General features: G+C 46.1%; 2 protein-coding genes across 2 annotated transcripts; both read left to right on the top strand.

Moving 5' to 3' along the window:
• Positions 1-5,376: 5,376 nt before the first annotated feature.
• eif4a3 (eukaryotic translation initiation factor 4A3) lies at positions 5,377-14,533 on the top strand. The gene is made up of 12 exons (XM_026169584.1): positions 5,377-5,688; positions 9,215-9,287; positions 9,400-9,466; positions 9,558-9,620; positions 9,705-9,837; positions 12,973-13,053; positions 13,171-13,312; positions 13,439-13,577; positions 13,655-13,770; positions 13,843-13,950; positions 14,122-14,249; positions 14,356-14,533. Exons 1-12 carry the CDS (start codon positions 5,535-5,537, stop codon positions 14,370-14,372), a joined length of 1,221 nt encoding a protein of 406 aa, XP_026025369.1. The 5' UTR covers positions 5,377-5,534; the 3' UTR covers positions 14,373-14,533.
• Positions 14,534-16,181: 1,648 nt separating this feature from the next.
• soul4 (heme-binding protein soul4) lies at positions 16,182-20,787 on the top strand. Its single transcript, XM_026169600.1, has 6 exons — positions 16,182-16,319; positions 16,978-17,186; positions 17,937-18,022; positions 18,094-18,235; positions 18,341-18,524; positions 19,863-20,787. The coding sequence occupies exons 2-6, from the start codon at positions 17,027-17,029 to the stop codon at positions 20,035-20,037; spliced, it is 747 nt and encodes a 248-aa protein (XP_026025385.1). The 5' UTR covers positions 16,182-16,319; positions 16,978-17,026; the 3' UTR covers positions 20,038-20,787.
• Positions 20,788-23,210: the final 2,423 nt, after the last annotated feature.

The following is a 23,210-nucleotide window of genomic DNA, read 5'->3' on the forward strand; positions in this document are numbered from 1 at the left end:
AGCTGATTGGTTCTAATATTTATTCTAACAGTTGTCAAACAGGATGTCAGCTGTGTACCCACTTGACTGCTTCATAACACAACTGATGGTCCCAGCTCCACCAGTGCACCCTGACAGGCACACCTGTGAGGTGAAACCATTTCAGGTTACATCAGGAAGCTCACTGAGAGAAGGCCGAGGGTTTGCAGCGCTGTCAACAAAGTGAAGGGTGGAAGCTAAAATACAGTGGCGTGCAAAAGTATTCGGCCCCCTTGAACTTTCCCACATTTTGTCACATTACAGCCACAAACATGAATCAATGTTATTGGAATTCCACGTGAAAGACCAACACAAAGTGGTGCACACGTGAGCAGTGGAACAGAAATCATACATGATTCCAAACATGTTTTACAAATAAATAACTGAACAGTGGGGTGTGTGTAATTGTTCAGCCTTTATTCTGACTTTGATATTAGATAAAATGAAGATTGATAAAGTTTACCTTTATGTACAGAATCTGAATATCGCAAAATATTCTAAACATTTGCAATAATATCGTATCGTGGGATGTATGGTGATTCCCACCTCTAATGTCAAGTGTTGTACTGAACGTTCAAGGATGATAAAACATAATGTGATTATCCGGGCCGGGTCACCGGGTCCTCAGCTGAGGAGCCCAGACCTCGCTCTCCCCGCCCACCTCCTCCAGCTTGTCCGGGGGAACACCGAGGCGTTCCCAGGCCAGCGTGTCCTGGGTCTGCCCCAGGGCCTCCTTAACCGTGGGACATGCCCGAACACCTCACCCTGGAGGCGTTTAATTTGTATGTCAGCCAAATTAAAAACGGTAAGTTACCATAAATTGTTTTTTAATTTAGAACTTTGTTAGTGTCAGTGGAGAAACATTTAGAGTTGCTCACTCAGAAAAGTCCAGTTCTTAGTACTGTGTACTCAGTGAATACTTTGTCCTAACCTAGTCACCTTAAGTACATTTTTATTTTTTTGAGGCAACAAATTTGCATAATTTTTTGAAGTTCTGACAACAAATGAGATTGTTCAATCAGTACTTTTACTGCAGTATTGTCAGCACTAGTGCGTGTACTTCTACTGCAGTACAGAACATCTCTACTTTTGCCTCCTGTGATGCAGGCAGATGGGAAACCTCGGACAATTTAGCAGTTGTAGTTCTTTTAAATAAAGCTGCTTCAGTGTGACCTCACAAACAAACTTTATTTAAACATCCAGATTATCTCGTGTCTTTCCTGATATCGCTCCATATTGTGACAGATGCCAAACTGCTGAAGCCTCACTGATCCACATGTACTGGTCTTGTCCCAGTCTCCTTCAGTTCCTGACAGAGGTTTTTCATACCCTGTCCAGGATTCTCAGAGTGACACTGGCCCCGACCCTCTTCTCGCTCTGTTTGGCATCAGTGGGAATGAGGTGCCTCTAAAAGACGGGAGCCATCATTCACCCTCCAGGTGGAGGGACGCTGCCTCTCCCACTCACACACACGGGGGATATATGACCTCATGTCGTGTCATGCGGGGTCGTTTCCTTGATGCATTTCCAAATCTATACCAATTTTTCAGGTTCATGCACCTGCCTCATGTCAGCTGTGGAAATACAGTGACCTGGGGGGAATGAATGGGATTATTTTGCAGGGACTTTGTTATCTGGGGAAACACTTTATTTATTTTTACACATATACAGTAGATGTGTCTGTGTATTTATTTTCTTTATTTTCCTTTCCCCCCTAAATTCTACAGCCTTAAGTGTACGGACTAATGACCCCAAACGTACAAACTATCCTTCTCTTCTCCTTTTGTTTATATGTATAAAGAAAAAACTCTTAATAAAAAACATTATTTAAAAAACCTCATTTAAACAACAGAGTAAAAAAGTTTATAAAGGGGTAAAATCATCGGAGTATTTGGTGATTTTATACAACAGCAGCATCAGTCCTCAGCTCCTTCCTGTCACCTGGCTGCACAGGTGACCTCTTTCACATTTACCAGACTGTTAGTTTACACTTTTGTGGTTTGTTTATGTTTGATTACGTCATCACCTACAGGCTGCCCAGTGTAGCGGCTGACGTGATGACATCACACCTGTCAGTGTGTCTCAGGGTCCAGTTTAAATCCTTCAAAAACAGAAGAGCGATACAGAAACATTTAGCTTTACTCAGGTTTTATGGAAACATATCGTTAGTTTCATCTCTGACAGCATCTGATCAGAATTTGTACTTTTTTTTACCAAAACGTGTTATTTGGTTTTACTGACTTTAGTGAGAAAGACTCGCATGCTTTTCCCTCATCGATCAAACTCCACATCTGTAAATGTAAGCTGTCCACTCTCAGGACAGAAACAGAAAGTTTGTTCCTGTCTCAACAAGAAAGCTTTAAAAACATGAATATTTGTAATATTTTAATGTCTTATTTAATTATTCAGTGTGTCTGTGTTACTTTCCCCCGTTTAATCTGTATTTCTATCCTGTGTGTTTACAGTTGTACAATGAGATACAGAGCATCTCCAACCAGTGGCGTGTCTAGAAAATGTTTGTTGGGGGGGCCAGGTAGGGGCACAGATTTGGAGAAGGGTGGCAGATTTAATTGGCAGATAATGTTTTAAAAAAAAATTCTACCAACCGTTAACCATAATTCAATAACCCTATAAACCTAATAACCAAATGCACTTTTAACTCTTATTAGAATGAGATTTTAACCACTACGGTGCAAAGTTTTTAGATACTGCGTTGATAAAGTACAAGAGATACAATCAGTCAGTGTTTACTCAGCATTCAAGGACATCAATATTTGCATAGTATTTTTACTGACATGTAGTGCACATATGTTTTGGGCAAAAACATTTTTGAAAATTAAAATACGAACATTTGTAACAAACAATTGACAAATTAGCCAGTTCCAATGTAAAACTTTATCTGCCTGTTAAAAAAAGAAGATAATCTTCTCACAAACTGGTGTTTGATTTTGAAACAGGAAAAAAGTGGAGAAACAACTGAAAAGACTAACATTTGAATAAAACCTGAAAGCAAGTAAATACTTTCTATGCTGCCTTATGGTAAACTTTGGTAATATTGATAAAGAACAACACTGGCTGATGATGAAATACAGTCAGCTGGCATGGTGACACTGCCAGTATTAACCTGCAGGGCTGGACTGGGACAAAAAAAATTGGGCATTTTTACTACAGACCGACCCACCAGGTAGTAAAGCCATAAAGACTTTGACTGAAAACAAACCCTGTTGTGACAGTGATGCACAGTCTTGTTGGTATATGTATGATTTCTATACATTTTACGTCAGATAAAAACTTTGGTTGTAAGATTTAGATAATTATTTAATAAAAACTAGGTATTTTAAATGAGAATAAGAAAGAAAAGTATTTCTTTGTGCCCCCCCTTTCCCTGTTAATGCCCTACCTGCCCCCCCTGGCAAAACTTTCCTAGACCCGCCCCTGCACAGTTACCAGCTGTCAGCTACATAAAAAAGGATCCTGGTGTTATTTGTCTCTCAGAAACAGTTCATAACTTCAACTCATTCATGTCACCTAAAAGGTAAACCTGTTTCTCCATCACCTGTTCAGCTCTGATGGTTCAGTAAGGACATCTCCTGGTTTCATCTTCATGTTTCCCTCTCACCAGATAACCAAACCGACATCATGACCAGCAGCTTTGCAGCTGTGGCTCCAGCAAACATCAGCTGATACTAGAAATTAATATTAAATAAATTCTAACAGCTGATCAAGCTTAAACGTGCTGCTGTTGTTTAGCGCGACATCCGCTGGTTTCCTCTTTCGGCGCAAAGTGAGCGATAAACAAACAAGAGAGACGATCAGCTGATCATTGATCAGTTTCATGATTGAAGTAGAAACAGGAGAGAGAGGGGGGAGAGAATGAGAGAAGAAGAGGCAGCTGTGCAGCATAACGACAGAATAACTCCAGCTTTGTGTCTTTTTTCCATTCTAGCTAAAGTCCGGGACAAACTGCGTCTCTTCTCAGCTCAATACGAAACGTGTAATATTTTCTCTGAATGAGGGACCATTCCATTTTTTTAAGGAGCCGTTGGCAACTCTACTAACCTTATGAATAAAATAAAGTTCACTATCAGTAACATCATAGCACCCACCCAGCTGTATAAAAACTCCGTCAAACTGGCTAGAACGCAGTATGAGTTATTGCAACTGACAGTAAAAAGTCAGCAACATGAAAATAAACTCCACCTAAACTTGGTTTATATCTGACCCAGATAGACTGCAGCTCATAACTTCTTACCTGAAGTTCAGTTCACCTGACACTCGGACTGGTGGCTGCTTCGGGTCTCTCCTCCTGCCTCCCCTTCCCTCATCCACCTGTTGCCTCTGTGGAAGCCCCGTCATAGCCACCACCAAACAACTGAGTTATTTCTACACATCGACCTGCATCTGGCCAATCCACCACCTCTCATTGTTCATGCCATTACAAAAAAAATAAAAAATAAGTCACCGGGCAGATGCCCGGTATGCCCGATGGCCAGTCCAGCTATGTTAACCTGCAACCAAATCTGCAGCTCCATACAGCAATGTTACGACTTAGATTATATCTTATAACTCATAACTCTTATGTTAGCTGCCCTCAGTAGCATACTGTCTGAAATATTCCACAGCTGCAATAATTCTTTAAGTGTTATTTTTTTCCTTGGTATTCTAATTTCACCGAAGTTTACTAAACTCAACAAACTTGATATTACTTACCGGGACATTTATTCTGTCCTCATTTTCTTTCACCGAAAAATTGTTTCCAGCAGTGCCATCTTTCGCGCTTGGCTCTCCTACCTTTGCTAACGTGATGCGCATAGCGCAGAAGCCGATGCTGCATTCACTTACACTCGGATATCTGAGCGTCACCGTGAAAACATAATCGGACATTTGATATTTGATTGAATTTTATTGTTTTGCCTTTGGGGTGGCACCTGGGGTGGCCAGTCTGGTTTGGGGGGTGGCCTGTGCCCCCCCAGGCCACCCCGCTGGACACGCCATTGTCTCCAACTCAGTGCAAACGTGTGTGTGTGCGTGTGTGTGTGGGAGGGTGCACAGTTCTGCAGCACTATATTTATATGAACAGTATTACCAGAAAAAACGGGGGGGAAAGGAAACAAATGTACAAATATACAATCCGGTGTCAGAAGTAAATATGTAAATAAATAGTGTGTTTTGTATATATAGTTATAGGCTGTTATTCCTTGTTTTCAGAAGGGCCGTCTGTCCCGTGTTGATCGATCACTGAGACACTTTCTTATTCATGTATTGATCAGTTTGTCATCATTCGATCAGGTTTACATTTTATTCTGTGTCGGCCTCCGAGTACGCTGATAAAGAACCCGGAAATTTGTTATTTTTTCTGCTGTGACGTAAAATCCTCGTCGCCCGCTGCGGACGTCATCGGCGTAGCGACACGTGCTTCTTTCTCTCGTTAGCAGTTAGCTTAGCAGCGCGGCGAAGCGCGGACTGGTGAATCCGGACTTCTGCGACATTCAGTAGGATTAAAAGCTCCGAGGAACATGGCTGCTGCCGGGGCTCAGGGTAGGAAGAGAATCCTGAAGGAAGAAGATATGACCAAGGTGGAGTTTGAGACCAGCGAGGAGGTGGACGTCACCCCTACCTTCGACACCATGGGCCTCCGGGAGGACCTTCTCCGCGGGATCTACGCCTACGGTAGGCCGGGGTTCGGCGCGGCCTCCGGGGGAAAGCTAGCTCAGCTAGTCATCTGTAAAGCTAAAGTCGGCGCAGTGTGTTTGAGTAGGCGAATTAAAGATATTTCACTGTCCTCGGTTCGACCCCGGGGGCATCGTATCCGGAGGGGTGCCGTTAGTCTGACTCTCCGGCTTTTAGTTCTTTCCAGAAGCTCTCCAATTAGCATTAGCTCGACCTGCTAACGTGTCTGCGCACTTTCAGTGGCGGAGAAACAGATGTTCTGATAGACCTGACTTTAGACCGGACTCTGGGGCTGCTGAGCCGGTGTGTGACCCGGCTTGGTCCATGGCTCAGTGTGATGTAGGAAACAAAAACTTTATTGAAATGTGTACAAACAAAGAAGCATTCATCTGTTGATCATGTTCAGTTAAATTATTTAAGTGATAAGTAATTTGTGGGCTGATCCGAACAACCTTCAGAGACTCTTCAAACAGCTCGAGATCAGCTCTGAATTCTCCCCATTTGTCAATAAAATGTTTTCCATTAAACTGTTAATTAAATTCCACTTCAGCACTGAGTGAGCTGATTCCCCGGCCTGCAGGCATTACAAATTCTGTCTATCACAGAAAACATCCACTTTAAATCTGAGTGTAATAAAATCATTAGTTGGGTAAAACTCATATAAAATGTTAAAACTGAGCTCTTCTTTTAGGAAGGATTGGATGTGAGATGTATATTTTTCTGATATTTTGGTTAAAAGTCTTTAAGGATGTGCTTCCTTTTAACCGGATTAGAAAAAAATGCTTTCAGTAAGATAATTATAATACTTTTTAGATTTTTCTGCCACTAAATTCAGTATTTTCAAAGTGGTGGTGGTGTGGTAGAGCCGGGATCTTCTCTAACCTTAGATGTTAGAGAGACTAGCATCGCTGTTATCAGCTGATTATAACCTCGGTGAAGTTTAAACAACAGCATCGTAGTCAAAGGAGCTTACAAAGAAAAGCGTCTGGACTTCTTTAAGTTGCTTGAAGACGTTTCACCTCTCATCCGAGAAGCTTCTTCAGTTCTAAGGTCAAATGGTGGAGAGTCCCAGATATAAACCTAGTGGGAGTATCCCCCCACAGAGGGACAAAAGGACCCCCTGATGATCCTCTAATCGCCTGAGCCAAGGTGTGAAACTGGGTGTGGGTCACAATGAGCCAGAGTTTCGGGTGTGTTCATTGTGAAACCTGGCCCCACCTTATCATGCGAATTCCTGAGGTCAGATGGCCCAGGATGTGAGTGGGCGTTAAGGCATCTGGGAAGGGATCTCAAAACTGGATTATAGATGGCAGAGAGTTGGTGTCGTAAGCCCCGCCTCTGTTCAAAGATGGTCGCTCACAGTGGACACAGATGCTTCTTTCACTCCTCTTTCAAACCATCTGTCCTCTCTGTCCAAAATGTGAACATTGGCATCCTCAAAGAGTGACCTTTATCCTTAAGATGCAGATGGACTGCTGAGTCTTGTCCTGTGGAGGTGGCTCTTCTGTGTTGTGCCATGCGCTTGTGAAGTGGCTGTTTGGTCTCTCCAATGTAGAGGTCTGGGCATTCCTCGCTGCACTGTACAGCAAACACCACATTGTTAAGTCTGTGTTTTGGCGTTTTGTCTTTCGGGTGAACCAGTTTCTGTCTGAGCGTGTTGCTGGGTCTGAAATGCACCTGGATGTCATGCTTGGAGAAAACTCCTGAATTTCTCTGATACACCGGCTACATAGGGGATGACAGTGTTGTTGCGTCTGTCCTTCTTATTCTCCCTCGCTGGTGTCTGAGCTTCTTCTAAAAGAAGACCAGACACCACAGGACAAGACTCAGCAGACTCAGACCTTAGAACTGAAGAAGCTTCTTGGATGAGAGGTGAAACGTCTTCAAGCAACTTAAAGAAGTCCAGACGCTTTTCTTTGCAAGCTCCTTTGACTACGATGACCTGGATGACTGAGAACCTTCACAGACAACAGAATCACCAGCACCGCTTTCATGAAGCGATGTTTTTACTGGTCTGAAATTGTGTTTATGAACCCAGTAGAGAAGAACCTGTTGATGGGGAACCTATTCCATCCAAAGTCACCTGAATCACCATGGGTTTAATAATGTGGTGTGATGTGTGTGAGGCCAGTGCTGGGTAAACCGGCTGTGTTCATGTTCCTTTGCAGGTTTGGGAGTTGCAGTAATTAGTCCTGGTTACATACTTGCTGTGAGCTCTAAGCTTCTTAGATCTTTCCAAACGAGTTGCCCGTGAGACCGTCGGATTTATTTAAGAGCATCTATGAAATAACCGTCTCATTCTTCAATAAAATGTTTGTTTTACATCCGCACTTAGAGCACAACTAAATCAAAAATATCGACAGTCATTAGTTTCTTTTAGTTAAAGCCACCGAACAGAACGAGCAGAGACGCTGAGTGTGGCCGATGTTTGTCAGAGTGAAGGCTGCAGCAGCCTGTCTGCACCTCAGCTTGTTGTGTTGATGGCTGAAGTATCGTCACGGTGTCTGTAAGCTTAAAGCAGACTCTGAGCAGAGGAAGAGGAAGTTAACGTCACTGTTGGAACATTTCTACACAAATAAATGTGGAGTTTACTCTTTACCCGCTTGAACATCATCACCATCACCTCGCAATGAATCCTGGGATAGGGTGGGCTACGAAGGATACATCCGGCCCAGGGCTGTGCGGTATGCTATCGTTTGTTTCACGGTGATGCGAAATCCACTGTTTATGGATGCGGGGACAGAGAATCCCAGCACGACCAGTTTAGACGAGGCAGAACCAGGTAGCTGCAAACAGACGGACCAGTCCACACAAATCCAGGACCTTATTCCTAAACGAGGGCCGCCTCTGTTGCGCGGACACGGTTTGGTTATGAAACGTCTGACACGGAAAACGGCACAATGTAAGTTCTGGCACAAAGCGGCGCCACCTCAGACTCGAACAGCACAGAGCTCTTCTCAGGTGGCAGAGAGTGGAGAGAGTTTACGGACGTCAGGTGCTCCAAACCAACCTCAGACTCAAACGCTACAACGGGCGTTTTCCCCGCAGCACGCCGTGTAGAAAGACTCACAAAGAAAATGGCGGCCGTTACAACTTCTATCTAAAAATAGATGGTTTCATGCATCGGTCAGAACACTCCGCTGAAAACGCCTCACACGGGTCGAGTTACAGAAAAAGCACATTTAGTGACAGATGAGGTTATCGGGAGATAACCGGGTCATATCGCCCAAATCTGTGGAAAAAAGGAGGAAGCTTTAATTGGGACCGCCTTCGCCTTCCCGGGGCTGCTGCGTGCTTCAGGTTACTGTAATGACCCTGATGTCACTGAGAGGCGTCGTCTCGCTGCTTTCAGGAACCCCGGGAGGATTTCAGATTGCATAAAGTGTTTCAGAATTATGGTCATTTAAAAGAATGTTGAGAAACCTGTGGCCGGGTTAAAATAAAGTTGTTTGAAGGACAGATGTTTTGTGCACTTTGCTAGTTGTAAATAAAGTTTTCTGGCAGTGACGCAGTGTTCGTGTTGCAGGATTTGAGAAGCCGTCAGCGATCCAGCAGCGAGCCATCAAGCAGATCATCAAAGGCCGTGATGTCATCGCTCAGTAAGCGTTTCCCTCCTCTCTCCTCGTCCTTCCCTCCTTTCCTCTTCCCTCGCTGTTCTTGTTGCCGTGTAGCTCTCGTGCCTCCAAATGTTCTAACAGCTGCTGTCTGCAGGTCTCAGTCTGGAACGGGAAAGACCGCCACCTTCTGCGTGTCTGTGCTGCAGTGTCTCGACATCCAGGTGAGTCTGTTGCAGCCTCGGTGGGCGTGGCCTTTTCAAGCAGATGGGTTAAACTGTTATTGTGACACTGTGATGCGTTTCCTGTCTGCAGGTGAGGGAGACGCAGGCTCTGATCCTCGCTCCGACTCGAGAGCTCGCTGGACAGATTCAAAAGGTATGCCTGCGCCTCGTCACAGCTGGCCGATCACCTGTGATCATATGTGCTGCATTCTGATTGGCTGTTTGCACGTGCGCGCAGGTGCTGCTCGCTCTGGGAGACTACATGAACGTGCAGTGTCACGCCTGCATCGGGGGCACCAACGTGGGCGAGGACATACGCAAGCTTGACTACGGCCAGCACGTCGTGGCGGGCACGCCAGGACGAGTGTTCGGTGAGTTTGAGTAGGTCATGTGACCCGCACCTGCTGTCATCGTCGCGTCCGATCGGTTGAGGTGGGAGACGCTCCAAATTCAAATTATAATTTGATAAAACGAGATCCAGTCAGACGAAACCTGTTTCCAGGTCATGATCTCGGCGCTCAGGATGGCGAGAAGCCCATTAACAACGCCACCTTGAAACAGGAAGTGAAAACGTTTATCTGCTGGTGCCTTTGGCCTGGCAGTGTGAAAGAGGCGTGATGTCGTTCACTACGCTGCCAAAAATATTCGCTCGTCTGCCTTCATGTTCGCGTGAACTCGATCGACCTCCCGGTCTTAATCCACAGGCTGGACGCACGTCCGTGAGGTCGATGCTGGAGGAAAAGGCTCACAGCCCCGTGCTGTTCTGTGGGGCTGAGGTCAGGACTTCCACACCAGGAAGGGGCTGTTCCCACAGGGCTGGGACCGGGAAATTGTCCAACATGTCGCATTTCACTGGAGCAAACCCACCTCCACCAGGCTTACACCTGTCTGTTCATAAACCTGTCAGAGCTGGACGCAGCCGCGGCTCTGCTCCACGATCACACACATAACGTGAACAATGTGAAAGACTATGGGCTCAAATTGTGGTCATAAATATTTTGTACTTGTAAATCAGTTTTGTATGAGTAAAAAGAATTTGTGTGTGGACTTATGCGTGTGAAACTCTGCACTCAAGTTTTAGGTTACAAATACGAATTTTGACTCTATTTTTCTTCCTGTCAGCTGATTGGTCAATGTCATGTCAATCACAAATTTAACTATGCAATCAGAGAACAGATGGGTTTGGCTGTCCGGTTGTTCAGTCTGACGTCACTAGCCGTGTCTGGGTCTAAACTCCGCTGCAGGTCCATATATCAAACGATCACTATGGCATTACTGAGAGTTGAAAAACTGTCTAAAGTCTTTCATCTTTAATAAAATGATCAGCGTTCTGCTCTACCAGGTGTAACAATTGAGTTTAACATCCAGGCATCCATGAAAACGGAATTTATGACATTTAACGGAGTTAGAAGTTAGCAGGGAGTTAGCTCGCTAGCTTCTATCTAAATACAATATAGCATGTCCTGACTGCGGGGTTTTGGAAACAAATTAAAACGTACAGCTCTGTTATCACTTCCAGCATAAATGAAGACAGAAAACTAAACAGCAGTGACGTTTGTAGGGTTACTGAAGTTGGGCTAGCTGGTATATAATGATGTGCTACGTGACAGCTAGCGACACAGCTATGTTAGCATAATATAAACAAGCTAACTTTTTTTCCACTCGATAAAAGTTAACGTGAGTGTTCTCGGTGGTCAGGAACAAATGTAATCGCATGGCAGGATGCTGTAAAAGGACCAAACTTCAGCCAGGAGAACAACTGAGATAATCCATCCACAATACGAGGTTAGTCATTCATATACTGCTGCATGGGCTGGGCTGTAGTTACATCCTAAGGTTTTAAAAACTGAGCTTAAATAAATGATTAGCGGTAATAAAAGCCGAGGGAGGTCAACAGGGATCACTGACTGTTTTAGGAGCTTTTTGAGATCAAATAGAAGAAAATACAAAACATTAAACATGTTAACAACACAAAAGCCATATTAAACGCAGACTACTTTAGACCCGGAAGTAGGATTCGTCACGTCATCACTGAACAACCGGGTTGGAGGGGGGCTTTACGGAGCTGCAGGTCCTTGAAGGGTGATACAGTTTGAAGCTGGAGGATCTCTATATAAATATCCGATAGCAGCTAGGTCCCCTAACTTTGAGCAGCTGTTGAAAGGATAAAGTTGTGCTATATCAGTGGTTAGAAATACATTATTACTTTAGGATTAGTTTAACACAAAGTCAGGGCTGACCCGGGACCATGGCTGTGAGTCACAGTGCGCAGCATGAAGGTCCTTTCACATCGGACGCAGCATGTGCTGCTAATGCTAACTGCTAACTAAAGGCAAAGGATCCAGGATTTGTTGCGCTGGCTGCTGGGCTCTGTGTGCAGCAGCTCTACCTGTACTAGATGCACCTGTCGTTTCTATCTCTGACTTTATCTCCTCTACAAGAGTTTCTGTTGTTTTCAAATGTTCTTCAAATGTTCAATAAAAACATGTATCGTTAATTCATAACCAGAAAGCTTTGTAACTATCCCCACTAGTGAAGACTGTGTCATTTCCACAACACTGAAGGAAAACGCTGGGCTGGCATGTAAAAGGACATTTATTCCCTCAGGACCTGAAGCTCCATAAAGCACCCCTCCAATAGCCAAACTCTGATTGGATAGTTAAATTTGTGATTGACATGACATTGACCAATCAGCTGAAAGGAAGAAAAATAAGGTCAAAATTTGTACGTGTAACTTGAAACTTGAGTGAAGACTTGACTAAGTCCAAACAGAAATTCTTTTTACACATACAAAACTGATTTACAAGTTCAAAATATTTATGACCACAATTTGAGCCCATGAAAGACAGCTGCTGGAAACATGTGAAACATGTTCGTTTACGTAAAAGGTTCTGTTTGTGCTCTGAGGTCTCGCTGGAGAGGAGAACGTAGTCGGTTGCTCCGGGTGTTCTCTGCACGCACAATCTCACACACACAGACGATGTTACATTGAAGTAAGGCTGTTCGATATATCTCGAATGACGAAATAAAAACATTTATCGTTTCATATTGTGCTATCGTTTGTTCCATGGTGTCGCAAAATAGACTTTGCGGCAATATTTGTTCATGGTTTTGACGGTCACTGTACTGTAAATGTTTAAAATTCTGTCCCGTGTAGACGGGAAAGGCAGCGTTGGCTCTGATGCCGCGTCGAAGCGTTTTCTTTCTCTGCGTCCATCTTTGTTTTACCAACTTTCTCCCAGGTGCTGACACGCTAGTGACAAATGGCGCCATCTGCTGGCCTGAAAAAGCAACTGCTTTTATTACTCTTGTTTATAATAAAATCTCGATATTGCCAGACTAAATATCACAACATTACGCTGTATGGAGTTTTATTAATCACTCCTGTGTGTCTGGAGGAAATGTCTGGGCACCATGTGTAAAAAGTTGTTCAGCTTCTGGCTCCTGATTGGCCAGCCTCTGACTGCAATAGCCAATAGGAGCTCACCTTTGTTTGTTTACTTCAGACATGATTCGGCGCCGCAGCCTGAGAACAAGAGCCATCAAGATGCTGGTCCTGGACGAGGCAGACGAGATGCTCAACAAAGGTGAGCGCGTGTCACCTGGAGCAGGAACACACCTGAGAACTCTGTGATGTCACACCTTAACCACCAGACTGAAACACCTGTCCAGCGTCTAACTTCCTGTCGGCTTTCTGTGTCCAGGTTTCAAGGAGCAGATCTACGACGTGTACCGCTACCTGCCCCCCGCCACGCAGGTGGTCCTGATCAGTGCCACGCTGCCGCACGAGATCCTGGAGATGACCAACAAGTTCATGACCGACCCGATCCGCATCCTCGTCAAACTGTCCGTTTGACGAGGATGCGGATCGGGTTTCTGGCAGAAATGTGGAGCTGAGATTATTCAGAGTGAAACCTGATCCCACCTTACTCTCACCCTCTCTCTCTGTATGTTGATGTCTCTCGGCCGCAGTGATGAGTTGACCTTGGAGGGGATAAAGCAGTTCTTTGTTGCCGTGGAGAGGGAGGAGTGGAAGTTCGACACACTGTGCGACCTTTATGACACGCTGACCATCACGCAGGCCGTCATCTTCTGCAACACCAAGAGGAAGGTCTGTGCACGTCCTCCTGTGTGAGCAGGTGTAGCGCATCAGAGCATCATGGGAAACGTAGTGTGTTTGTGTTTCAGGTGGACTGGCTGACAGAGAAGATGAGGGAGGCCAACTTCACGGTGTCATCGATGCACGGAGACATGCCGCAGAAGGAGAGAGAGTCCATCATGAAGGAGTTCAGATCAGGAGCCAGGTGAGCGGACCAGGACCAGGACCAGGACCAGATTCTGATTCAGAGACTGACCTCTGGGTTTTTGTGTTTCAGTCGTGTGCTGATCTCCACCGATGTCTGGGCTCGAGGCCTGGATGTTCCTCAGGTTTCACTCATCATCAACTATGACCTGCCCAACAACAGAGAGCTCTACATCCACAGGTATCCCTCCACACAAACTAGTCCCCACGTGTCCTTCTGCACCAGTCAGGGAGGAGACTTGAGCAGAGTGCTTTGGGGGAGGGGCTTAGACAGGTTTGGGTCCAGTGGTCCTTTGAGGAGAGCAGGGGGTGTTTATTCGTGACTAATGCTATGACCTCTGACCTCCTTCAGGATTGGCCGGTCGGGGCGTTATGGGCGTAAGGGTGTGGCCATCAACTTTGTGAAGAATGACGACATCCGCATCCTGCGAGACATCGAGCAGTATTACTCCACCCAGATCGACGAGATGCCCATGAACGGTACGAGGGAGCCAATCAGGGGCCTGCTGATGTCACTGTTCGCATGTTGTTGTTGTTGTCGGTCTGATTCTGTTCACTGATTGGTTCACTGTTTTTCTCTCTGCAGTTGCTGATTTGATCTAACCTGGATGACATCACACCAGAGCCCCGCCCCTTCAATTCATTTTTTTCTTCCTGTTTGTTTTTTAATAGTTTTAGATGTATTTTTTTTTTAATGTTGAGGTTAAATGACTGTAAGACGGCAGGTTTGTTTTTGTAAATAAAGTTTTGGTTCCAGATGTTAAGGTGGCGTGTCGTTACTATGAGCTCATCTGCAGCGACCAGTCAAAACTCCTAAAAGTAGTCACAGCCGTGAGGAGCAAGACTCTGTCAGGCTGGCTCCACCCCTCGAGGTAACCTGAGGTTTGTCTTTGGAGGTGAACCAGACGAGCGCTCCTTCAGCAGAGAGTGTTACAGCCACAGTGCGGAGCAACGCCCACTCGATGCTGCTGAACACACCTGTGTTCTTACCACTCCCACCACAGCCTGTGTACATGTGAGGAAACCTGAGTGTATTTGCTGTGTGCAGCAACCACAAATAAATACTGCAGTATTTGGGTGTTCTCTTTCTGACCTTGTGCTTTAGTAACATGTGTCTGATCACTTGTACAGTGGACAGGTGTTACCTGACTGTCACAACTGTCCCCAACCACAGCCACGGACCGGTATGTGAGTCGTTTGGCACTGGACGCAAGAGTTGAGGCCTGGGTGTGAAATTTAAATGGTAAATGGCCTGTATTTGTATAGCGCTTTTACTAGTCCTGCCTAGGGACCCCAAAGCACTTTACACACCCAGTCATCCACCAATTCACACACGGGTGGAGCCACAGCTGCCCTGAGGCAGACTGACAGAAGCGAGGCTGCCATATCGCGCCATCTGGCCAACACCAGTAGGTGGTAGGTGAAGTGTCTTGCCCAAGGACACAACGACCGAGACTGTCCGAGCCGGGGCTCGAACCGGCGCCCTTCCAATTCACAAGGCGACCTCCCAACTCTTGAGCCACGATCGGCCTTCACAGAACACCTGATCAGGTGTATTCACATGAATCATTGATGACGATGCAGCTGCAGTAGCAAACGTACCGTTCACTGCGCTGCTCTCTGATTGGCTAATCAGGAGTTATCTTCTTCTTCTTCTTTTTTTTGTAAATATTAAACCTTATTAAGAAACAGTATACAGAACATGTATACAACCAGAACAAAATTAACATATGCCAGGGGGTGTAATACAAAGAATTACAAACATTCAAATAATTTGTAATTACTACAAATAGTAATAGTTTTCATAGCCTTTTGGTTAAGTGATCCACGAATCAATTTTATGTAACATAAAACATCATTATAGTAATGTTTAAAATTAGGGTTTTTGTTACTGTATTTGCATTTGTGAAAATAAAATTTAGCTAAGATAACTAACAAGTTTATTATAAAGTAAACATCTTCTTTTTTTTGCCTTCGAAAGAAACAAAATACAACATTTTCCCATTTCACAGTAAAGTCTTTGTAGAGATGTCCAGCAATGAATCTACTGAAGTCTTTCCAAAATGTTCTAGCGTATGAACAGATCCAGAAGAGGTGCTGCAGTCTCAGGATGGCTTCCACAAAATCCACAGCTCACATTTATGTCCCTTTTGAACTTTGTCATGTAATGATTAGCAGGATAAAATTTGTGCAGTATTTTAAATGAGACTTCCTTCACTTTATTCGTTACAGATACTTGTTAGGAATTGTCCATACTTTTCCAGTTAATGTCACTGACAAAGGAATGCCAGTAAGAGACCACATGTGGGACAGTTAGAGATTCTGTCCTGAACAAAGCACGAATATTCTTATTACTTTTACTGTGGTTTGTTAGACAGATTCTTCCTATGTGTGAGTTCTCTTCTTCTTTTGTAGTGTGTAGTGTGACGGTGACGTATTTCCGGTGCCGTCGTCGTGAAGCAGCTAGGCTGCCGAAAGCGGAAAAGAAGAAACGCTTTGTTGTTCTGTTTCACAGACGCGTCGATATCTGTGGTCTCACCTGGCGGACAGGTGAGTGCAGAACCTGGTAATACGAACCGGATCGAGCTAAGCGCTCTGACCGGGAGCTGAATATCGCGCTTAGCTTTTGCTAATTGAACTAGCTGTGCTAAGAGTGGCTCCGCGCTAGCCTTAGCACAGACCGGCCATTGATCAGTGGTCATGAGAATTTGCATAATTAAGATTAAGGACCTCCCAGCCCATTGTTCCTCAGTGGGCTGGTTTCAGTCATTATGCAAATGTCCTGTTTATAAGATTGAAACCTGCAGTCAGCTGAGACTGAAGACGTCACCTGATGATGACGAAACGTTTCTCCCACTGAAAACATCCAGATGAACAGAATCATGCATCAAGACGATGCAACATGTGGTACCCGGAGTGTGGAATATGTAAACAACTCTAACCAGTTAACCTGGAGCTCCGCCTCCGCTGTAGCCTGGCTCCGCCTCAGGTCAGGCCACGATGATGTGAAGGATGGGTACTTCACCCGAAAGAGTTTAGGTTAAAGGTTATGGTTTAGGGTTAAAACAGGGTTCCTGTTATAGCATAATTGTGTTCTGAGTGCGTGCAGAACATGGTTATTACACGAGCCAATCATGGCTAGCTCTGATTGGCTGCAGTAGGCTTTTCTGGGTCACATGTTTCTGACAAATTCCTCATCTTTCTGCAGGAGTCGCATCCCCACCTCCTCTCAGCAGATTTTCTGCAGGTCGAAGGTCATGGCACTGATCTCTTTGGAGGATCTCGATGGATTGGATGACGAGCAGCTGGACGATGACATCACAGACAACCCCGAGCCAATGGATGAAGATGAGTCGGAGCGCCTGATGAGTCACTGGCAGGCTGTCGCCAGCACACACCAGGTGTCAGTTCCTCAAGGTCAGGGGGTGGGGCCAGTTTCTGTGTGATGCAGGCACTGATTGATCAGGGGTTGATTGTTTATGTGCTTATTTCTGTACAAGGCCTCTGATTGATGCTCAGCATGGAGATATTCAGGTGTTTTTTTTCACCTGTCATATTTCGCCCCAAAAAGGGGTGTAGCCACTCAGAATGAAAACTTACCTGTCTGAGTGGCGCCGCCCCACCGTAGTGCTCTGATCCATGGTGGAGGCTTCGTGGTAGCCACTGCCGCCTCTCCTCAGCTGGTTGCTGTCTCACTTCAGTTCAGTTTTATTTACACAGCGCCAAATCACAATAACAGTCGCCTCAAGGAGCTTTATATTGTAAGGTCGACCCTACAATAACACATACAGATAAAACCCAACAATCATATGACCCCCTATGAGCAGCACTTTGGCGACAGTGGGAAGGAAAAACTCCCTTTTAACAGGAAGAAACCTCCGGCAGAACCAGGCTCAGGGAGGGGCGGGGCCATCTGCTGTCATTGGTTGGGGTGAGAGAAGGAAGACAGGATAAAGACATGCTGTGGAAGAGAGACGGAGGTTAATAACAGATATGATTCAATGCAGAGAGGTCTGTTAACACATAGTGAGTGAAGAAGGTGGTTAAATGATTACATCCTTAAAGTCCGTTACAGCACTTTCAGAAAAACATCTGCTGTGATGAAATCTTCACTGCTGTGTAATCAATTACTGCACAGAAAACAGAACTTCCTGTTCTGTTTTCCAGAAATGAGAGGACCCATACAGGAAATGACACGCAACAGCCAGCAGAGGGAGCCCCTCCCCTTCACACCCATCTCAAGCCACGAGAAGGTAAATGCCCTGACCCTAAAACCTAACCCCGCCCCCTCTCCGTCAGTGCTGATGTGTGGTACCACCCACAGATGGGGGAGGTGCAGTACGAGGAGCGGCTGTACCCGGCCGGTCACTGGGCGTCCGTGACACGAGGAGACGACCTGTACGAGCAGAGCATCTCCATGGCCTTCATGAAGCTGATGCGCTTCATCTGCAAGGAGAATTCTGCAGGTCAGGCTACGCCCACCACCCGCCAGCCACACCGCACGCTTGCTGGACCGTTCAGCTGCGATCGATGCCTGCAGGTCACGTGATTGTGTTGTTGCTCATGTACAGGTAGATACCTGGGGATGACCGTACCCATCATCAGTTACATCCGTATGGCGAAGGACGGCAAGACATTTGAGAAGGATGTGGAGACGGCGTTTTTCCTTCCCGCCGCGCTCCAGCACAGCCCGCCGCAATCCTGCGACCCTGACATCAGCATCGTCTACAGACAGCCAATCAGAGTGGTCACCAGGTGAGAAGATCATTGCCACATTGTGGTTTGTGATGTGGGCGGGGTCACAGAAGACAACCTGAACAGGAAATGTGACATCAGACAATAATAATAACAACAACAATAACAATTAAATGATTGAAGCTCCAGAGGTTAAAGTGCAGCAGCGAGCTCAGCACTGATTGGCTGTTGTGGTCATACTTCAACCATCAGCAGACATGAAGAGGTGACAGGAAGTGACCCGTCAGATGGGGGTTTCGAATGCTGAAGCCCTTTCTCAATTCTCAAGTACGCAAGTCCAGACTTGCTGAGAATGCGAGCAGGACTCGAGCAGGACTCGACAAGCGTACTTGATGATTTCATCGGTCCGGCGTTTTTACTGCCGTCCCCTCTTAGTTTAACTGTGAGTAATATGTTATATAATAATAATGGATTGGATTTATATAGCGCTTTTCAAGGCACCCAAAGCGCTTTACAATGCCACTATTCATTCACACATTGGTGGAGGCAGCTACAGGTGTAGCCACAGCTGCCCTGGGGCAGACTGACAGAAGCGAGGCTGCCATATCATCGGCCCCTCTGGCCAACACCAGTAGGTGGTAGGGTAAAGTGTCTTGCCCAAGGACACAACGACCAGGACAGAGAGCCCAGGGATCGAACCGGCGACCTTCCGGTTACAGATGCGCTTCCCAACCCCCTGAGCCACGGTCGCCCACAGTTATGAAGCTTAACTTTAATCTCAGCCAAACCGGTTTACTCAGGAACAAATAACAACAACAACAAATAAACAAATAAAACATAGCATGTTTAAGTGATCTAAGAGACTTATCTATCATGGGGGGTTGAAAACGATGTGCTGGGAGTCCGCTGTTCTCGCCGGCTATAGTGATCCTCGACCTCCCGGTCTGCTACGGAGCTGGCGGGTCACAGATGTCTCTGAAAATGTCAGAGCGCGTTTGGACAAATGCATATCTTGATAAATCGAGCAGATATTTGATGTTTACGCAGCTACATTCTAGTTTATTTTGTGACCCCGAAAGAGATGGTCTTTTTAGCCGCGTTTGAGTTTTGGACGAAATGCATTCTGGGATATTTTGCTGTACCAAATACACAGAAGTCACCACTGATGCACGCTCGATAAAACAGGCGGAGCGAGAACACATCCGGGAATTTTTCGCGTCCTCGGCTTGATGCGTAGTTTGAATTGGAACGGTACCTGGTCTCCGACTGATGACGTATCACCGGTGCAACAACACACAAGTACGAATATTGAGACAGGCCCTGAGTCATCAGATCGTGGGCCGGGCGTGCGTCGAGTTTCGCGTCAAATTAACGACTCTGCTTTCTGATTGGGTGCAGGCCGTTCTTCGGGACGACCACGGAGGAGACGGTAGGCCGCCAGATCCTGCTGCTGTGGGAGATTCTCGGCGCCACTGATGAGCTGCACAGCGATCGGTACGCCGTGGCCGTGTACGAGAACCCAGGTGTGCCGCGACGCCGGAACGAGCTCTGGTTCATCAGGCGTGATCTTTAGGCTCCTCCCATCATGCTCTATTTCAGCACGTCCACTCACAGCTTCCTGTCAAACTGACATCAGAGCAGTCATCTGTTATGAGGACACTAAGCCCCACCCTTTCTATTAGCTCACACTTCACAGGTCTGTTCTGATTGGCTGGAGCAAGGTGATGATGCCATAAGGGCTGATTGTGATTGGTTTGTTGGTTTACTTACATCGTGTAACATTTATTTACAGACAAAAAGGAGGCTCTGCCCGCATCTTTTCAGTAATGCAATCATCATCGGTGATGTAATCGTGACCGCTGCCATGGCGTCCATTCGCATCTCTTTGAATTTCTGCAAAACAGGAAGTGACATGGTGTCGGTACCAGCACTTCCAGTTTAGTCTGATTGTAGCAACCAATCAGCTGAAAAAGCCATCTGAAAAGGAACCCCTCCCCCCGGTGCTGTCTAAAGACTGAGGTATTGATCACATGATCAGCGGCAGCCTGAAACCTTAACACATGTGGTCGAGTGCGGCGAGCCCGAAGGTCTCATACATGTCATCGCCAGAGGGGGGAGGGGTCACGGGTCAGTATGTTTTTTATGCGCCGACATCACCAGTGCGTTCAGATGATTCCTCTAAATCATTCAAGCACATCACACGTCACATGACTCCTTCAGACATCCTGCCGTCTCGCATGTGGTTCCTCGCAGGACTGTGATGTCACTGTGATGTCAAAGGTTTTGAATGTTGTGTAGATTTTGTGTGTTGTTGTTTTTCCTGCTTTGTGTAAAAATCTTGAAATAAAATGTTTGATTTCAAAAACGTTTGACTTGTTCTCTGACTCGGCAGCTCTGATTGGTTCTCGCTGGCACCTCCGTTTATGAAGCCACTGCTTCTTACGCTTCGATGGTTTCAGTTTCCCATTGGCCTGCAGGTGGCGCTGTGTGGGTCCAACAGCGACGCTCACTTTGATACTGAAAAATGCTTCGAACGATGGCAACGCCGAGTGAAACGCTTTCCTGTGTTTGTTCTTTTGGATAAACTTTATTTCCACCAGCTTCTTTTACATAGTTTCTTTTTTTCTAGTTTCAATCCTGTGTCGCTTTTAGTGTGTGGGGGGGCTGAGAGGCGGAGTCTTGCTGCTGGCTTTGCCGATGTTTGCAGTCCAGGCGGAGCTCCTGAGCAGCAGGTTAAATTTGTTTGGTCGTCTCTGTTGTCACTCGATAAGAAGTTGACAGAAGTGACGCACTGCGATTTTCAATGACATCAGTTTTTGAGGTCGTTCTTGAACGCACGTGACCCGTTCCTGTAAGTCTGCAGGTGCTCATACCTTTACTTTCACTGAGAAATTGGGGACTTATGAGGGGTCAGAGAACAACAGTGTGGAAAGTTGTTCCCAGAGTATGCAAGGCCACTTGAGTTTTGAGAAGGCAGTGAACTTCCCAGATGCTGCAACCCACCATGTGAATATGGGAAGGAGTCACAGGCTGCATGGACGGATATGTATTCCCATAAAACGTGCCTCCACCCCAGATGCTGAGGAATGACAACCACTGGTTTTCCATTAATGTCCAAGGTGTGTGCACTCCCCAGTTACAGTTTCCAATATTGTTGCATTTTGGAAAGGTGCCACTAAAGATCATTGGGTTTGACTGACCTCATCACTGCGCGCTCAGAGGAGATCACGATGGATTGTTGCTTGGTGACAGTGCGTCACCCACCTGAGCAAAGGTGCGCACCAGGGCTCTAGTGGAGTGTGTTTGATGGAGTCGTTTCCAGTCCCTAAGAATACGCTTCGATTCACGCCAAAAAGATGCTGCATCATCACATTACCACCGCCGTTCTTCATGACTCCCTGAAAGAGCACGCATGCCCACACCCTCCAACACTGCACCTTCAGTTCCAACCAACCACAGTCAAGGACCTGCTTACAGAGATGTAAGCCGCCGAAACGCCACGTTCTGCTTTAATACACATTTTCACACGTCGTGGTCAAATGACTGCATTCTGTATTTGTGTCCACTATATGAAAGAGTCACATGACAGGATGTAACACTTTTTAATTCATTGCAGAAATATTGAAATAAAAGGTGGAAGTGAGTGAGTCGGTCTCAGCAGCATAGATTTACATCACTGTGAACTCTTTAACCAGCTGCCGTTTATGCGACGATCACACGCGTGTGAACGTGATCATAATTTCACACAGATGACACAGACGCAGGGATTGCTGACAGCAGCACACTTATATTCGCATTAAGTTGTTTAATGATGCGATTGAGCAGTTTCACAAACATCGTGGAACTCATAAACAGCGTTAGCTTTTTGCTAATGTTTGTGATGTTTGTAGCTGTGACATCGTCGCCTTTCTTCATGAGCTCGAGAAGCTGCAGCCGCCTGTCCGGCGCTCGAAGCTGCTCCTGTGCAGGCAGATCCTACCTGTGCTGTGTGTCTGTGTGTGTCTGTGTGAAACAGAGTGAAATTGATCTAAACGTGAACCCTTGATGTCTGCAGTCTAAGATGGAGGTCAAATGACCGCCGCCCCCCGCCCCCTCTGAGGCAGGCGGGGGTCAGAGGTCAGCAGAAGAAATGTGACCGAGACCTGAGCCCGGGACACTCAGAGGAAATGTCAGTGTCCATTTAAAACGCTGCCTCCACCTTTTTCACCGTTAGCAACGCGAGTCTTTAAATTTTCATCAGTGCCCCGCCCGCCCGAGCGGCGTGATCAATTATTCAGGCAGCGCTGAGGTCGACACTCTCACAGAGGAGACGCTGCAGAAAACTCCCTTAAACTCAAACCGGCTCCATCTGTACCTTCACCATCACAGCTCACCTCCGGGATCAAATGACCCACTGTGACCTCACTTCCTGAAACGCTTCAGCTTGCTCCTTGTCCTCGTCTTCATCCTGGGCCTAAAGCGTGTTCAGCCTCCACCTGCTCCTGTACAAGCAGGTGATGGAGGTGTGTGTGGGGGGGAGTGTCACATGATTCCTTCAGTCGCTGAGCTGCACTTACGAGGTTTCATCAGCAGCTGCGGAGGCTGCTGATTGGTCGGCTGATGCTGAGTCAGCTGCTCCTCATCCTCACCGCAGCGCTGCTCAGAGATTTGGGATTACAGACCTGCACTTTTATTACATGTGGTTGAATTCCTGATGTCACTGCTTGTAAATAAAGTCTGGTCGGCCTCACCCCAGATTCCACATTT

Source organism: Astatotilapia calliptera, chromosome 6 (assembly GCF_900246225.1).
Source record: "Astatotilapia calliptera chromosome 6, fAstCal1.2, whole genome shotgun sequence".
In the NCBI taxonomy this organism is placed as follows: domain Eukaryota; kingdom Metazoa; phylum Chordata; class Actinopteri; order Cichliformes; family Cichlidae; genus Astatotilapia; species Astatotilapia calliptera.

Excerpts from the sequence above, each read along its gene's own strand:
- eif4a3 (XM_026169584.1), top strand. The coding sequence starts at position 5,535 with ATGGCTGCTGCCGGGGCTCAGGGTAGGAAGAGAATCCTGAAGGAAGAA. Across the intron at positions 9,838-12,972 it reads CACGCCAGGACGAGTGTTCG|ACATGATTCGGCGCCGCAGC; the intron begins GTGAGTTTGAGT and ends TGTTTACTTCAG. Across the intron at positions 13,578-13,654 it reads TCTGCAACACCAAGAGGAAG|GTGGACTGGCTGACAGAGAA; the intron begins GTCTGTGCACGT and ends TTTGTGTTTCAG.
- soul4 (XM_026169600.1), top strand. The coding sequence starts at position 17,027 with ATGGCACTGATCTCTTTGGAGGATCTCGATGGATTGGATGACGAGCAG. Across the intron at positions 17,187-17,936 it reads CCAGGTGTCAGTTCCTCAAG|AAATGAGAGGACCCATACAG; the intron begins GTCAGGGGGTGG and ends TCTGTTTTCCAG. Across the intron at positions 18,023-18,093 it reads CCATCTCAAGCCACGAGAAG|ATGGGGGAGGTGCAGTACGA; the intron begins GTAAATGCCCTG and ends TACCACCCACAG.